Below are 15,951 nucleotides of genomic sequence, written 5' to 3'. Positions count from 1 at the left end.
ATTCTAGCAGAGGGTGGGGGGCGGTGCCTGCCGTGGACAGACAGCGGACTGGCTGTCCCCCCCCCCCGAGCTGGCCAGGTCCCGCCCGAGGAGGGGCTCCGCCTGGCAGAGCCTGCCCCCGGAGGCCCACGCTGCTTCCTCCGCAGGCTGCCGGGCACAGTCGCTGGACCTGGTCTTCCTGCTGGACGCCTCGGCCTCCGTGGGGCCCGAGAATTTCGCCCGGATGCAGAGCTTCGTGAGGAGCTGCGCCCTCCAGTTCGACGTGGACGCCGACGTGACACAGATCGGCCTGGTGGTGTACGGCAGCCGGGTCCAGACAGCCTTTGGGCTGGACACCCACGTCGCCCGCCCCGCCGTGCTGCGGGCCACCAGCCAGGCCCCCTACCTGGGCGGGGCGGGCTCGGCAGGCACCGCCTTGCTGCACATCTACGACAGGGTGATGACTGTCCAGAGGGGCGCCCGGCCTGGCGTCCCCAAGGCTGTGGTGGTGCTCACCGGGGGCCGAGGGGCGGAGGACGCGGCCGTCCCCGCCCAGAAGCTGAGGGACAATGGCGTCTCTGTCTTGGTGGTGGCCGTGGGGCCCGTCCTGAGCGAGGCGCTGCGGAGGCTCGCGGGCCCCCGGGACGCCCTGATCCACGTGGCGGCCTACACGGACCTGAGGTTCCACCGGGACGCGCTCATCGAGTGGCTCTGTGAAGGTGAGTGGGCGCATCGGCGCCGTTCAGCGCTGCCTCCAAGGGGTGGCCCCTCAGCCTGAACCGCCAGGTGCATCTTCCAAGGATCGCGGCTCCCCCGGTCCCTGGGCGCGTCCCACGTGCCGGGTTCTGTGCTAAGTCCGTGCTAAGTCCCGTGGTAGGCACACCATCCTCTCGATGCTCAGGGTACAGAAAGTTTAACACAGATCCCCACCCCAAACTTGAGAGTGTACGTGCACCACTTAAACAAAAGACGTTGCTAGACGACCCACAGATCCCCCGAGGTTGGCACTGACCTTGGTTGTGAATGCCAGAGCGAGGGGCCAACACAGCCAGGCCAGCCTGACTCAAAGGCTTCCTTTTGCCAGTGACATTCTTCCTGCCTTTTCAAAATTTATTGATTGATTTTTAGAGGGATAGAGAGGGAGGCAGAGGGATAGAGAGATTGCCTCCTACATGCCCCACACTGGGGATAGAGCCCACAACCCGGGCATGTGTCCTGCCCAGGAATCGAACCAATGACCTCTTGGTTCATGGGTTGACGCTTAACCACTGAGCCACCTGACCAGGCCATCCTTCCCGCCTTTGTAAAAGTATGTGGCTGTTATAAGAATAGTAAGCGGTGCTAGGAGCCTCACACATCCTAGAAAAGGTCTCCCTACGCAGGTGGGAGAGCTGGGTGGAGGTGGGTCTCTGACCTAGCCAAGCAGCGTGGAGCACCATCCATGTGCTGACCTGTGGCTTCAAGGCCCACATCGGCGCTAAGGCATGGAAGGCGCTACCCGAGTGGCCTCACGGCAGTTCTGGGCTTCCTCAGAGGAGGGGGTCTTTGGGGCTGACCCAGGCCGGGCCTCCTGGGCACACTCTTTCTTGTAGAAGCCAATCGGCCCGTCAACCTCTGCAAACCCAGCCCGTGCATGCACGAGGGCACCTGCGTCCTGCGGAACGGGAGTTACCTCTGCGCGTGCCGCGACGGCTGGGAGGGCCCCCACTGTGAGAACCGTGAGTGGGTCCTTGCTCCACGGGGAGAGCTGGGGGTGGTGGTGCTCCCTGGGAGCTCCGGTGAAGGCAGGCTCGAGGACGCGGGCTCCGTGGAAGGAATCCTAGCATCCTTTGTTCATTCACACAAGCAGCATGTAGCCGGGGTCTCCTGCGTCCCCGACATTGTTCTGGGGACGATGGGTGTGGGGAACAGGGGACAGTGAGGATGTCTGCCCTTGTGGGAGCATCCCTGTGCGGGGGAGACAGACGTAAGCACGGCATCTGGTGTCCTGCTGGTGCTCAGCACACTGGAGCAAAGTCATGGGACGGGGCGGGAGGCCTCGGCCAGGGGCCCCCGAGTGACTGGCTGACGGGACGTGGGCCCCGACGCAGGAAGGTGGGTGGATGCGGTGGAAGCTGGTGGGGTTCTTTTGTGAGTGTTTCTATTTGCTCAGTGAAGTGGGAGGAATCAGCTGAGTGTGAGGATGGGGAGGGAGGTGCAGGAGGTTGGCGGAGAGAAGTAACCATCTAAGAGAGGGGACCGGACTGAGGTCCTGGAGAAGGGCTGCTGGGCAGCACTGCGGGCCCACCTGGGGCTCCTGTTATGATTTTAAAGTTAGAACCCCGAGACCAGAAGGTGGCTCCCCTTGGAGCTTGGGGTCTCGGCCACGGGCAGAGGTGGGCTTCCTAAGGCGGGCAGTGCATCTGAAGGGCCCTCAGATAGGACCTTTGGTCTGGCATCTTCTGCTTGTTCTTAACCCACAACCAAGACGTGCGGGGGCTGCTGGTAGGGTGAGGACCGACACTCATGGCCTCACGGCTCGCTTCTTCCCAGGGGTCTTGAGAGGAGATGCCCTCAAGGCAGGAGGGCAGCCACCCAGCCCGCCCCAGCAACTCCGGAGGCCTGGGCACCCCGGACGCTGAAAGGGCGCCTGCCCTCGGCGGAGCATCCTCTTGGGAGTCCTCTGAGCGCCTGCCTCCAGCTCTGTCCGGAGCCCGCCTGCGCTTTCCTCACCCGGGGAGCAGCCATGTCCCAGCTGCAGACAGCGCCTCTCGGGGCTCAGTAGCGGCTGATTTCAATCGCTAATGATGGTGGTGGAGACTCTTGACGTGTAAGTAAACATTTCCTTTCTAGTTGTGCCCTGTTGAGCTTGTCGCCGTCCCCTTCCCCCTGAGGAGGAACAGGAACTGGAGACTTTTGATGGCCCGTGGGCAGCTCACGCGGCCATCGGGAAATGTTGGGACAGTGATGCTCACGAGGAGGCAGTGGCTAGCGTGTCGTTCGGACCACCGAAGCGATGGCATTTCGAGATGGAGAAAGTGCAGAACTTCTTCGTTCCCGAAAGACGTCCTAGATGCGTTCGTGGTTTTCGTTTGAAAAGGGGCTTGAGCGGCATTTGTGACCTCTGGTGACTGGCTGTGTGTGGGGGGGAGGCGGGGAAAAGGCCCAGATTGGACAGTGACCGATGAACCAGCTTGTTTGGCTCAGGGGCTGAGTGTGCAAACAGCCCTGGTTCTGGGGGGGCCATATTCTCCTTTAGAGTTTACTTGGGGGGGGTCATTGTGGGGTGTTTACTGAGTGCTTTTCTTACTCTCCTTTTAGTGGGGGTGCAAAGAGCAATGGAATTCTTAAACTCAACAGATAGAGAATAAAGAAACTTAGAACGGTTTTGCTTTTTCCTGTGTAGTTTTTGAAGGATTTCAAGAAATGATGTTGGTTATTCACAGGGGTGTTTGTACGGTTGTGGCACAGATGCGTGCGTTGGGACATTCTCTGGTAAACCAGGCACTTCCTCACCCCGGCCTACTTAGGCACCAGTTCTTCCCTCGGTTGTGGTTGTGTCGTTTTGAGTTCAGTTTTCAGGGGAAACTGTTGCAGAGCCCTCACCTCGGTCCAGACACTTTTCTCTTTACTGTCGATAACGCCATGGCCTCTATGCAGAGGTCACGGCTCCCTCCACTGAAACGCCACTGAGCTTCCCGGTTATCGCCACGGTGCTGTCGATGGTACAAAGAAAAGGCCCGGGGTGCCGAGGCTATCGCCACAGCGGTTTGTGCTCACGGGTATTTTCATTCCTGTTGTCCCCTCCCGCCAAGGCCAGCGTAACATCAGAGCAAGGCCACAAGGCTACCCAGCAGGGGCCGATGTTGGAGAACTTTCAAGAATTTGTTGTCTTGAAAATTCACAGCAGTTTAATCACTTTAGAGTATGGGTTCTTTGTCTGGTTCAAGGCGATTCGGATGTCCAATTTGAGTTGCTTGGACTCTAAAAAAAGCCCCATAAAATTGTGGGTTACATGTTAAAGGCTTCGCCGCTTCTAGTTTAGGTCCCAGCAGCAATGGAGGGCATGCCTTCCTTACTGCCTGACCGGCCAAGCCTTTTATGTTCTTGTAAAAATTGAAGCATTGCAGTAAGCCATCCATCTTTCATTTTCTCTGAATGATTCTCATTCCAGCCAACTTACCCAAGCACATGTGTTCTAGTAGTTCATTGCTTTTCTAGAAAAACGTCGTTTACAAATAGTGACAGTTTTGTCTCTTCCTTTGGGAGCTTTATATTGATTTTTCTTGTCATTTTGCATTATCTAGAACCTGCAGAATAATGTTTTTAATAGGTAGTGGCCACAGCACATATCTGCTTCTTTTTCACCATTAGATATTTTTTTGTGGGTAGGAACGCTTTTATTCCTAGATGACAGAGAATGTTTTAGGAGTGTTGAGATTTGTGATATGCTTTTCTGCTCCTTCGAGATGATTTTCCCCCCCACCTATAATCTGTACATACAATAACTTACCTATCAGTGTATTATCAGTGGTTGAACCACTTTGATTCTGAATCAACGCTATCTGGTCATTAATGTGCTTAAAGATGACAAAACCAAACCCTGGCAACCTGAGGCGACATTAAAGGCACAACTGAGCCTAGAGTACACATGCTGACAAGATTTTCTTGAATCACAAGAAAATGCTATGAACATAGCAGTCTGAGGAGTATGTATTTTCCATTATATACAGTTAGCACAGCTTTGGAACCAAAAATCCAACACATACTGGCAAAAGAAAAACCAAATCTTATTTTTGGACGTACATGAAAAAGGTCCTGCCTAAAAAGATTGGCAAATTTTGTTATTTGTAAAAATAAACACATTTATGCTAGGAACTTCCTTAATTTACCACTTAGGCAACTCTCTAAGTACCAGTTTCTTTCCCCGAAGAATGATTTAGGAATGTGTTTAGCTTCCAGAAGTAGTCAGTTCCTGCAGATGTTTCTAGTGGATTTGGCGCGTGGTTAATTATACTATGAAAACCCTTTCCATTTTCCATCTATGCTCCTGGAGTCAAGGAGGCATAACATCACCTGCTAAGATGGCACCTTGTAAAGCCCTCGGTTTTACACACACATTTGGAAGTTCAGTGTGTAAATAAATATCCAAGACATTCCCCCTTGAGGTACAAGTCCAACAGGCCCTGCCAAGTCACTCCATGAAATACAAGAAACCTCCAAAAATACAATTAACATTTTATTTTTTTAGAAAAATCTAACTCACCACTTGGCAAAGGGCCACCAAGTGTTTATGACAAAGGAAATAAATGCCCTGGGGTTAGAAAGAACTTTAGTTCCGAGAACCCCTGGACGTGAGGTGGAGATGACGGATGAAATGTTTCAACCTGCGTTAGCAAACAATGCCATCGGAGGAAAAGACGGGGGCCCACCCCAAACTCACCCCTTTTATTATCTTGGAAGGTGCCCGGACATAAAGCACAATTTAAAAAAACCGGGACTACGAGAGCATTATATTAAATAACTCTTAAGAATGGCCACAGGACGGACTCTGTAAACACAAAGCACTAATCTCTTTTTTTCTACGATAATGTCGAAAGTCAGTTAAATCTCAAAAGACACTTCACTGTTCTAAATTACAGGATTTGAAACATATTTTTAAAAATATAATACAGCGTCACTTTCAAAAGGTCCTTAACTGAGTGGGGACAGTGCCTCCGCGTGGTCCCAAGTATTTCCTGCTCCGTTACCGCGTCATCCATGGCATCAGCGCCGGCTGAAGTCACAGCTCTCTCTCCGGTCCTGCTAGCTCCTTCTCTGCAAAGGGCCCGCGCCTCCCATCAGCCGGAGCTCTCCGTGCGCGGTCCCCCGTCCTTGTTTTTCCTGTTAAACAGACTCACCCGCTCACAGAGTCGCTGCTTGAAGGAAGGCCTGGACGAAGCGGGGTTGTCGCCAAGGTCCACGTGGGCAGGAGAGGCTTGCCGTGACGCTTGTGTCCTAACTGGTCCCTTTCTTCTCCCATTCCTAGGGCGCCATTCAAATACCAGCAGCCCCCAAACAGAGGCCAGTTAGCTGTGCTCTGCGGCCGCCCCCGCCCCGTGCACAGAGCCCGTTAGGAATAGAGGCAGCCGCTGTGTTTCAAACCCTGTGCATGTGTCACTGGGCGGGGCACGGGAAGGGGTCCGTGGGTCTGTCACGGCCACAGGGGAGCGGCAGCTCCAATGCATTCGGTAGTCGTGGGTGCAGGTGCCATGGAGTTTGCCGAATGCGCGGGCAACTCTGGGCACGTCTGCACTGGACACGAGGGAAGGACTAACAATACTCGTGTCTGGCTGTCGGGGGAAAGCCCAGGAAGGAGCCGACACCCTCCCAAGCCTTGGACACCTGGTGGCTGGAGGCTTTAGGCCAGGGGGCCAGTTCACTGTCCCTCAGACCGTTGGAGGGCCGGACTATAGTTTAAAAAAAAAACTATGAACAAATTCCTATACACACTGCACATATCTTATTTTGAAGTAAAAAAACAAAATGGGAACAAATACAATATTTGTATTTGCATGTGGCCCGCGGGCCGTAGTTTGAGGACCGCTGCTTAAGCTGCCACGGCAGGACTCCTTTAGAATCACTGGCTCTTTTGGTTTGAAAACTGTCCACTTCCCGTCTGTCTCCCTAGAACCTATGGCTAATTGGGTGGTTCAAGGATCTGACTGTCCTCGGGCTGATAGGTCAGGTCTGGTGCAGCCCCTGGGCCCTGGAGGGGGCCGGGAGTGACCGCTTACCTTGGCTTTCTGGAGGACGGTGCCTTTGCCTGTGACCATGACGGAAAGAGGTCTGTTCTTGAGCGCCGTGGCAGAGTTGACGGGGGTACAGTCTGGGGCAGGGGTGGGGGCGGCGGCTTTGGGCTGTGGTGACAAAAGAGTGATGCCTGAGCCGTGGGGGGGGATGGAGACGTGAGCCCGCCCACCCCCGTCCAGGAGGCCCTGCCTGCAGCTCCTGCCACTCACTCGGGGGCTCACGGTCTCCAGGTGGGAGGTGTCCACTGTGGTGCCCAGCGTCACGGGCCCGGCCTCGGCCTTCTTCAGGTTGTCCTTCACCTCCACGATGCTGAGCTCGAGGTCCACCCGCCTCCTCTCCTCCACCCTGCACTCCTCGTCGATCTCCTTCAGCTTCTGCTCCAGGCTGGCCAGCGCCCCCTTGTCTGGAATGGGAATGAGGCCGGCTGCAGGGAGCAGCGTTTCAGCCAGGACCAGGGCAGGTCCTTTCAAGGGCAGGTTGCTAAGAAACGGGTGAGATAAGGATCTAGAGCAGCGGTTCTCAACCTGTGGGTCGCGACCCCTTTGGGGGTTGAATGACCCTTTCACAGGGGTCGCCTAAGACCATCGGAAAACACATATATAATGACATATTGTTTTTGTGATGAATCACTATGCTTTCATTATGTTCAATTTGTAACAATGAAAATACATCCTGCATATCAGATATTTACATTACGATTCAGAACAGTAGCAACATGACAGTTATGAAGTAGCAACGAAAATAATTTTATGGTTGGGGGTCACCACAACATGAGGAACTGTATTAAAGGGTCGCGGCATTAGGAAGGTTGAGAGCCACTGATCTAGAGGGACGCAGATTTCTCTGCAAGTGTCCTAAGTCTTTGAAGACTGGAAATTAAGAATGATTCAGGATGCGTGTGGTTAATGCAAGAACGATGACATGGGATCTCTGAAAAAGGCAACGCATGGAAAGATGGACCTGGGTGTATATACATTGAAGTGAAAATAAAATGTTTAAGGATGTATTCTTTGAGCTAGCTTTTAAAACTACCTCCTGGGCCTGTTGACAATGGGTCAGGAGGTCTCTCTGCATAGGACAGTGACCTTCAGATGGGGGGGTTAAGATGGGGAACATGTACCTATGCAAAGACTGGCAGGGCTGTAGGCCAGGGCCCAGGTCCAGGCTCCACGTGCCCTGCCAGGCCCCTCACCTGTGCATTTCGACAGGGTCTCCCTCAGCTCCCGTTTCTCCTTCCGGAGCTGAGCCAGGTGCCCCCGGATTTCTTCCTTCATCTTCTCCAGCCTCTCCTTCTCCTCCGTGTACCGCTTCACCTCAGCTTCCGTCCTGTTCTTGCCAAGTTTGATCTCTACAAACCCAGACAGGGAACCCCGAGGTCAGCCAGGCTGGACCATGGCCAACCCATCACACAGGCTCTGGGGAAACTGAGGCTTTGACAGGAAATCAGAGCTGGACGCCAGGCCAGCCTTGCAGGGCCGGAAAAGGAAATGGGCACCACCCCTTCTCCACTGCATGGCCTGGGGCAAGTCCCTCCTCCTCTGAGCCATTTCTAAGACATGCAACTCATAGCCAGCACAGGTACCTGCAGAGGTCACCCTCAGCCTGTCCTTCGCAGGCGTGCTGGCCCCGGCTAGGGTGACAGCCACAGCGTCAGGGCAGCTCGATGAGAAGGAGAGTTTTTGCTGTTCAGTCTGGATTTTGACCGTCGAGATTCTGGGGGACAGCTCCTCCGGCTCCAGACTCTCCTGCTGCACCTGCTTTTGGAGAAAGCGAGCACAACTCAGCCGGCTGAGGGGCCTGGGAAGGTGGGGCCAGCCCACCAGCTGGGGGACGACCTGTACCTGCAACTCGGGGGTCTCTGCAGATGTATCGACGGGGGGCTCAGCTGGGGCGGGGCCCGGGTCTGCAGGGAGGGCCTCTGCTGGAGGGTCCAGGCAGGGCGGTGTGGGGGAGCAGCCTCGGGCCTGGGTGCCACCCTGACTGTGCAGGAAGGACTTGACCGGCGTGAGGTCCAGGTACATGCGGTCAGGGTCGAGCTCGCTCGGAGCATCTGTGGCCGGGGCGGCTTCCTCGGGGTCCACCTGCAGTGGAGAGGCAGGTGGCTTTCACCATTGCGTCCGCACCCTGGGCTGGAGAGATGGCACCTGCCCTGTCTCAGAGCTCCCGTCCCCTCCCTGTGTGGGGTGCGCAGGGACCTTCCCCCAGGGAAGCCTCTATTGATCTGGAGTTAGAAGGTCAGGGTTCAAGCCCTGGATCGGCCCCTCAAGAGGTGGGAGACCCAGGACATAGTACGAGCTTTCCTGACCTTCATTCCTCAGCTGTAAGAGGAGAGAGTAATGGTACCTGCCTCGCAGGTGGCCTGGATTAAATGAGATCAGCCACAGCAGCCCTTAGCACAGCAGAGCCCAGTGTCTGACCATGGAACCTCCTGCCCATTCGATGATTCCACCTTTACTATCATTCTGGACCCCAAAGGCTGATTGATGGGGACGCGGCTCCCAACCCCAGCAGCACAGCCCATCCTAGCACTGACCAGAGTGGCCAACCCGACGAGTCCCCATGCCAGGCGGACTGCCCGCCCCAATACAAAAGGCGACCTTGTTGCACCGAGATTTCTGCCCTGGTGGCCCTGCAAGTGACTTGGAATCCACTTCTCCTATGGCCAATGGGATTGAGGTTTGGCAGCAGGAGGACTGGACAGCCCCCCGCGGCCATCCCCAGCGTCCTTACCGCGGCCGTCAGCTCGGACATCTCCACGTCGTCATACAGCAGCTCCGGGCGATCCTGGCTGGGCAGGCCGTCGATGTAAGTGTTGGGCTCTGAGAACTTCCTCTGCATCAATCTGGAAGACACACGGCAAGACTCGGGGAGGAGGATTCAAGACGGGGAGGAGGGCGGTAAAAGCCACCAGCCTCAAAGAGTTCATAACGAGACTAGCTCCGGTCTCATGTAACACTCATTCATTCAGGCAGCCCCTCCCTCTCTTTTGGGCCTTCCTATAGAACTGTGGGTCCCAAACTTCTCTTCCAGAAAAGCATCCCTTTCCCACCCCCCTTGGCATCCTTTTGCCATCTTCTGGCCCCGTTTTAGGATCTCCAATAACAACAAAACCCCTCCCCATTTCACTGTCAACAACCAGAGACTTCCCCATTTTGTACATAAGAAAGGGGTTCCGTGTCCTGGCGGCTCCTCAGCCACCCGGCCCAGGAGCCCGTGTGCTCATCTAGAAAGCGGAAGCACCACCTCCGCCCTGCTTGTTCCAGGGGGCGCTGGGGACCCAGAGGGGGGTCCTCGGGAAAGCACCGAGGGAAACAGAGGGTCAGGGAACATGCCGTTTAGGCTATAAGGACCTGGATGGTCTTCCCCCAGCCAAGTGCTGCGGCTGCTGGTCCTGCTGCTCGGTGGAGCGGGGCCCACCCCGAGTTCTCCGCCACCCCCCAGCGCGACTGGCCACCAGAGGCCAATCTGGGCCTGGAGTTGGAAGCATGACTCTGAGTGCAAGGGCGCAGAAGACCCGCGGTACTCACAGCAGGGAGTTCTTGGCCGCACTCACAATACAGGAGACCCTGTCTGCATCCACGTAGTCGTAGGTGAATTCCTCTGGGTCTGTCTTGGAGCCCGACTCGGAGAGCAGGAGGCCGAGCCAGTGGCCCATTTCCTCGGAAGACTTGGCCTGAGGAACCAATTGGGTAACTGACTGGAGAACATCTCGTACTAGAATGTAAGTTCCATGAGCACAGGGAGCATGTCAGTCTTGGTCACGTGTTATCATACTTGTTGACCCGACAGATTATATACAAACTTATCCCTGAGAAGCAACTGAGATGTGGATCTTTTAGCCACAAGAGGGCAGTATTGAAGCAAAATTTGGATGAAGTCTTCCTGGCTGAAGGACTAGGTCAGCGGTTCTCAACCTTCCTACTGCCGCGACCCTTTAATACAGTTCCTCATGTGGTGACCCCCAACCATAAAATTATTTTCGTTGCTACTTCATAACTGTAATTTTGCTACTGTTCTGAATCGTCATGTGAATATCTGATATGCAGGATGTATTTTCATTGTTACAAATTGAACATCATTAAAGCATAGTGATGAATCACAAAAACAATATGTCATTATATATGTGTTTTCCGATGGTCTTAGGCGCCCCCCTGTGAAAGGGTCATTCGACCCCCCGAAGGGGTCGCGACCCACAGGTTGAGAACCGCTGGACTAGGTGAGCAGGAGCCAGCTGGGAAGGGTGTGCTTCTGTGTGTGAAGAAAGAACTCTGGCTGCGACCTGCCTAGCTCAACGCCAGGCATTATGTCACCTTTTATTTCTGTCAGTGTGACATCACGTTCGACAGGGTGGGGAGTGGGAGAAAGGCATTGTATCACCAGCCTGATGCTTGCCCCCAGATAAGCCCTAACAGGCGTCATGTTTATGGACTGGGCTGCATCTGGTGCTACACAAACTACACCAAACCCACTGTGAATCTCCAGAAGGTTCCCCTGCGGCTCAGGGAGTTATAAATTCCCCTCCGGCCCTAAGCGCAGGAAGCAGCTCATTGTCCGCTCCTCTAACACAACCACCCTGAGGTCAGAAAGGGAATGGAAATTTTTGAAAAATGCAAACAATCTCACGCAAAGGAAACCAAAACAACCCAGGACTACACGGCGTCTCCATGACTTGCAGCACAGAGCCGACCTCCGCCCTGCCTGCGCCCGCCACCCCCGGGCCAGCAGTACCTCGAGCTTGGCCAGCTCCTCGCCGTTGTGGAGGATGCGGAAGGAGTACAGGTGGTCCGGGCTCGGGTCCGGGACCACCTCACAGCCCACCAGGCTCAGGGGCTGCTGGGCCACCTTGCTGCGGTTCCGGTCCTGGTAGAAGTGCAGGTGGCTGTCCCTGACGGAGCACCAGCGTGACTTCCACTGGCTGTTCACCAGCACGTTCAGGTAACCTGCAGGAGAGGCGGCGGCTGCAGGAAGCTGGGGTGGCTGCCCCCACCTCCGGGCCTCCGGGGTTCCCCCCAGAGTCTCAGCTCCAATGCCTGAGCAGCTTCTTAGCTCACAGAGGCTGGAAATCTCTGTCATATGTTCTCCTTCCCTCCTGCAGGCTAGCAGCGAGACCCTTTCAAGTCAGGCAGCATAGCTCTGCTGGCTTTTGAAAAGGTGTGTCCAGAGGGAAGTGAGCTGCACCTTGGACTACACTAGGTCAGTATGTAGGTGTCTGGGACAGAATCCCCCGCCCCAGCCCTCGCGGCTCGCCACGGCTCTACACGTCCAGCCTGCAGCAGCCCACCTCTGCCTCTCCTCACTCGGGCCACGTGCAGGAAGCTCGCCCCAGGTGGGTCTCCTCATTGTAGGTGCAAGCCCTTTGCCTCTGCAGCCTTAGCTTCCCAGCGGCCCTGCCAGCCTTGCCCGCCCTGGGTCACTCAGTCTCAGCCTACAGAGCCCTCCTCATCCTTCCAGATGCACTTGGCCTCGGCCCTCCCCGGGCCCTGCGCGCCCTGTCTGCCTTCTGAACAGCTGGGTCTGGAACAGTGGCACCCTCTGCTTCCGTGTCAGCCTCTCCAACGGGACTCACAGCTTCTCCTGTCCAGGAACTTGCACGTTCATCTCAGGCAGCCGGGTCTGCGCCCTGCGGCCTCTGCCAGGGAGCCCCTCTTCCGGCAGCACCCAGAGGCTGCCAGGGTCCACTCACGAGGCAGCCCTCACTGCTCTCAAGTGGTCCCATGTGTTCCGTTCAGCTTCCCGAGAAGAGGACAAGCCTCCCCCCACTTAGATTAACATGTGGGGAGCTGACACCCCGTGTAAGCATGGCCTTGTCCCTGGGCTGCACAGATGAGTGACTCCAGTCTACAGGCCCTTTGCACGCCCCTGTGCAGTGGGTTGACATCCCTCTGTGCCGCTGGCTGACCAATTGGTTCTTTTTTGCCCCTAAGAGCTGTTCAGAACTGCAGCCAGATGAACGAGGCTCACCCAGCAAGGTCAAGGTGCACAGCCACCTTCCCACCCACCCGGTGCCGGCCACACAGTGGGGATCATGAATTTCTGAGCCACATGAACACCACGACACAGTAGCAAAGTGGGGGGATTTGTGCCCAGGATCTAGGACCTCTGGCTCCTCTGGGCAGGCACCCCACTGGTCCATCACAGTTCCCTGCACCGAAGAGAACTCTGGGTCAGGAGAGGCTCAAGCACTGAGGCTGAGCCTGGGGAGGAGAGTGTCTGTGCTCTCTCGGGCCCTTCCCCAGCCACGGGGGACAGGAGCAGGCTTTTCCACTGAGCAACTTCCAGCAGTAACCCAGCCACATCTCCCAAAATGACTCACGGGGACCAGGCTCCCGTGCCCAACACTGTGCCCTGAGGCCTTGGGTGCCCTGGCAGGAGAAGCGGCAGGCTCCAAAGGTGAGGGCCCTGTGCTGCCTTGCCATTCCACCCCGGCCACCCAGCCAGCCTCAGACACAGAACAGAGTGGGCCTGAGGCTGGGACAGGGGTCCCAGGAGTAAGAGGAAAGGGCCCGAAGATGGACAGTGATGGCCTTCAGGTCCCGGGAGACCTATAGCAGTGATGGCGAACCTATGACACACGTGTCAGAGGTGACACGCGAACTCGTTTTTTTGGTTGATTTTTCTTTGTTAAATGGCATTTAAATATATAAAATAAATATCAAAAATATAAGTCTTTTACTATGGTTGCAAATATCAAAAAATTTCTATATGTGACACAGCACCGGAGTTAAGTTAGGGTTTTTCAAAATGCTGACACGCCGAGCTCAAAAGGTTCGCCATCACTGACCTATAGCATTGAGCCCGGGTGGAACACCAGGACGCGGCTCACTCAGATATTCTGGGAAAGGTCTCTCTCTCCCTCTCCTGTCCTCAGTTTCCTCAGGCTGAGATAGGGCAGTGGAGGTGACCTCTAAGAGTCTACTAGCTCCCTACACGCCCTCTGTCCCAGCGACGTGGGCTTTCGCCAGCCCGGCCCCTGAATGCGTCTCACCAGTCTGCGTCTGTCTTGGCTCCCACCCCGAGTACCTCTGAGCCTACATAGCTCCTGCCTGTTCGTCAAGACTCCGGTTGAGGAATCCACCTCTGTCCAGAGCGGGAAAGGTTCTTTCCGTCCCCGAGTCCTGATAGCTGCTCAGCCAGCAGGTATGTGGCGAGGGGGGCAAAGCTGTCATCTCTCTTGAGCTCTAAGCTGCCAGGACTGTGTCCTCCATCCGCTTGGTTCCCTCTCCGTAACACTGTGCCTGCCAAGCTCCTTAAGTATCGATCTAACAAACATGTTTTCCCAGACCATTAGGAGGACAGCAATCCATTACCCTTCACTTCCGCAAAAGATCCACACTGCAGTGAGAGAGTCTGGCCAGACATAAAGAAGAACTACCTGCAGTGAAGAGAGACGGGAACTGGGCCACGACTCCACATCCCTAAGACACGTTTAAAGCGAGACCTACAGCCCCTGCCTTCGCTGTCTGAGCTGCCTTCCTGGAGACGGGCTGCAGCCCAGGGGTCAAGCCCTGCGGCCCAGGAGACGCTGCGCTTCTTACAGGCGGTCTCCAGGGACCTCTCTGCAGGCTCCAGCGAGGTGGACTTCTTCCTGCCCAGGTTCATCAGGTTGCTCAGTTTGAGGCCCGCAGAGCACTTCTTCTTCACTGTCGAGTGAGAGAAAAAGCCATCAGCATCGCACACGGCTTAGCCCCAGGCCCTAGAGTAGATGGGAAAATAGAAGACCCTCCCCACCACAGCTGCCCCTCCCTGCACACACATGTGTGCACGCATGCGCACACATACAGACTCCTGCTCCCCACACCAAGACCCACAGCCCAGAGCCAGGGGTCTGTAGATTCGCACACTCAAGGGGGGCACCCCGGCTTCTCCCATGGAATGTTCCAGCACCTGGGCATCTACAGACTGCATGAGCTCCAAGACCCTTAAAGCAGGGTGAGCCAACAAGAGGATGAGAGAATATTCTACCCCCAGCAAGTCATGGAACTTCCATTTGGTCATCTCTCCCTTTTCCCTGGATCTGTTAGCTGTTTATAAAGGGGAGGCATGGTGGAAGTAGCTGTTGAAGCGCATTAGGGTTGGGCCACACAGCCTGGGGACCATCCCCTCCCCACCCTGGGCTGAGAGCCATAAGCGTGGGTACCATCTTTGGTCTCGGGGACCTCAGCGTGGCCATCTACAGAGCTCCCATACTCCGAGGCGGACAGGTACTTCTCGGCTATATCTGCCTGGGGAAGAAAGAGAGACAAGTGGGTGATCCTATCTGGGAATGGTTTCGTCAGAGACCACAGTTTAAGAGAAAATAATTCTCTCAGATGTCGGCTAGCGGTCACCCTGGAGTCCAGGCCTCTGGTGAGGCACTGGCTGGGCTGCCCTCTGGGGACCTGCCCTCACCCTCCCTCTCTGAGGTCCCCTGCCCCACCCCAGAGCACCTGTCCCTTGTTCACATGGCTGCTCGCCCTGACATGACAGTGGCCCTGGAGCCCGGGGAGGTGGGGAGGGAGGTGGCATTAGAGTGGGCATCTGCAGCCGAAGCTGATGTCAGGCGGGGAACCACCCAGGCCAGGAGCGTGAGAAAGTCGAGAACTGGCAGCTACCAACACTTCGGGCTTCAGAGGAGGGCCAGCATGTCTGCACGGGCCAGAGCATGATCTGAATCCCGCTGGCACATTCTCCAGCTGGGGGGTGCTCCGGGAGCCCACTATGCATGTGCATAAAATAGATGGCACCCCCTCCTTCCTCCCCACCCCCCGTGGGCATTCCTGGGGCTGCTGGGGAGCTAGAGGTCGTCCCTACAGGAGGGGCGTGGCTGCTGCTGCTAGAATGGGAAGCATCTTGCTTGGTTGGTGTAGGTTAGTGGTTAAGTGTCGACCTATGAACCAGGAGGTCATGGTTCGATTCCCGGTCAGGGCACATGCCCGGGTTGTGGGCTCAATCCCCACAGGAGGCAGCCAATCAATGATTCTCTCTCAGCATTGATGTTTCTAGCTCTCCTCCCTTCCTCTCTGAAATCAATAAAATATATTTTAAAAAACAAACAGGAAGTAGTATCAGATTATTCCAATCAAGCTGCTTCTAGAACCACTTACCCCGGCCTCTGCAAAGTAAACCCTGGGACTCCCAGCCGCTGGGACCAGCCTTAGGGCAGGACCAGGGCAGAACCTGCCGGCCAGGTCTTTAGGGACTGAGCTCACGTCTCACCCCACG

The 15,951-nt window shown here is 55.8% G+C and overlaps 2 protein-coding genes across 19 annotated transcripts in view; one reads left to right on the top strand and one right to left on the bottom strand.

Moving 5' to 3' along the window:
- The window catches only part of VWA2 (von Willebrand factor A domain containing 2), a 38,941-nt gene extending 34,328 nt beyond the window's left edge, over nt 1-4,613 (top strand). For 4 of the 6 annotated variants that reach the window (XM_036335900.1, XM_036335903.1, XM_036335902.1 and 1 more), the window contains 3 exons: nt 147-698; nt 1,572-1,697; nt 2,512-3,345. In XM_036335900.1, the coding sequence (XP_036191793.1) occupies nt 147-698; nt 1,572-1,697; nt 2,512-2,600 (767 nt within the window). In that variant the 3' untranslated portion in view covers nt 2,601-3,345. Of the gene's footprint in view, nt 1-146; nt 699-1,571; nt 1,698-2,511 lie in introns of all 6 variants that reach the window. The other 2 variants (XR_004972111.1, XM_036335901.1) reach the window with 2 other exon arrangements.
- A 571-nt stretch (nt 4,614-5,184) lies between these two features.
- Nucleotides 5,185-15,951, bottom strand: part of AFAP1L2 (actin filament associated protein 1 like 2) — an 85,400-nt gene continuing 74,633 nt past the window's right edge. For 6 of the 13 annotated variants that reach the window (XM_036335905.1, XM_036335912.1, XM_036335908.1 and 3 more), the window contains 11 exons: nt 14,888-14,972; nt 14,286-14,390; nt 11,479-11,690; nt 10,278-10,423; nt 9,481-9,592; nt 8,592-8,831; nt 8,333-8,507; nt 7,943-8,098; nt 6,960-7,174; nt 6,735-6,880; nt 5,185-6,002 (listed from right to left, as the gene is read on the bottom strand). In XM_036335905.1, coding sequence (XP_036191798.1) covers nt 5,855-6,002; nt 6,735-6,880; nt 6,960-7,174; nt 7,943-8,098; nt 8,333-8,507; nt 8,592-8,831; nt 9,481-9,592; nt 10,278-10,423; nt 11,479-11,690; nt 14,286-14,390; nt 14,888-14,972 — 1,740 coding nt within the window. In that variant the 3' untranslated portion in view covers nt 5,185-5,854. Of the gene's footprint in view, nt 6,003-6,734; nt 6,881-6,959; nt 7,231-7,942; nt 8,099-8,332; nt 8,508-8,591; nt 8,832-9,480; nt 9,593-10,277; nt 10,424-11,478; nt 11,691-14,285; nt 14,391-14,887; nt 14,973-15,951 lie in introns of those variants that run through there. The other 7 variants (XM_036335917.1, XM_036335910.1, XM_036335906.1 and 4 more) reach the window with 6 other exon arrangements.

This window comes from Myotis myotis, unplaced genomic scaffold, assembly GCF_014108235.1.
Source record: "Myotis myotis isolate mMyoMyo1 unplaced genomic scaffold, mMyoMyo1.p scaffold_m19_p_15, whole genome shotgun sequence".
NCBI classification, from domain to species: Eukaryota; Metazoa; Chordata; class Mammalia; order Chiroptera; family Vespertilionidae; genus Myotis; species Myotis myotis.
This window is presented reverse-complemented; position numbering and strand designations above follow the sequence as displayed.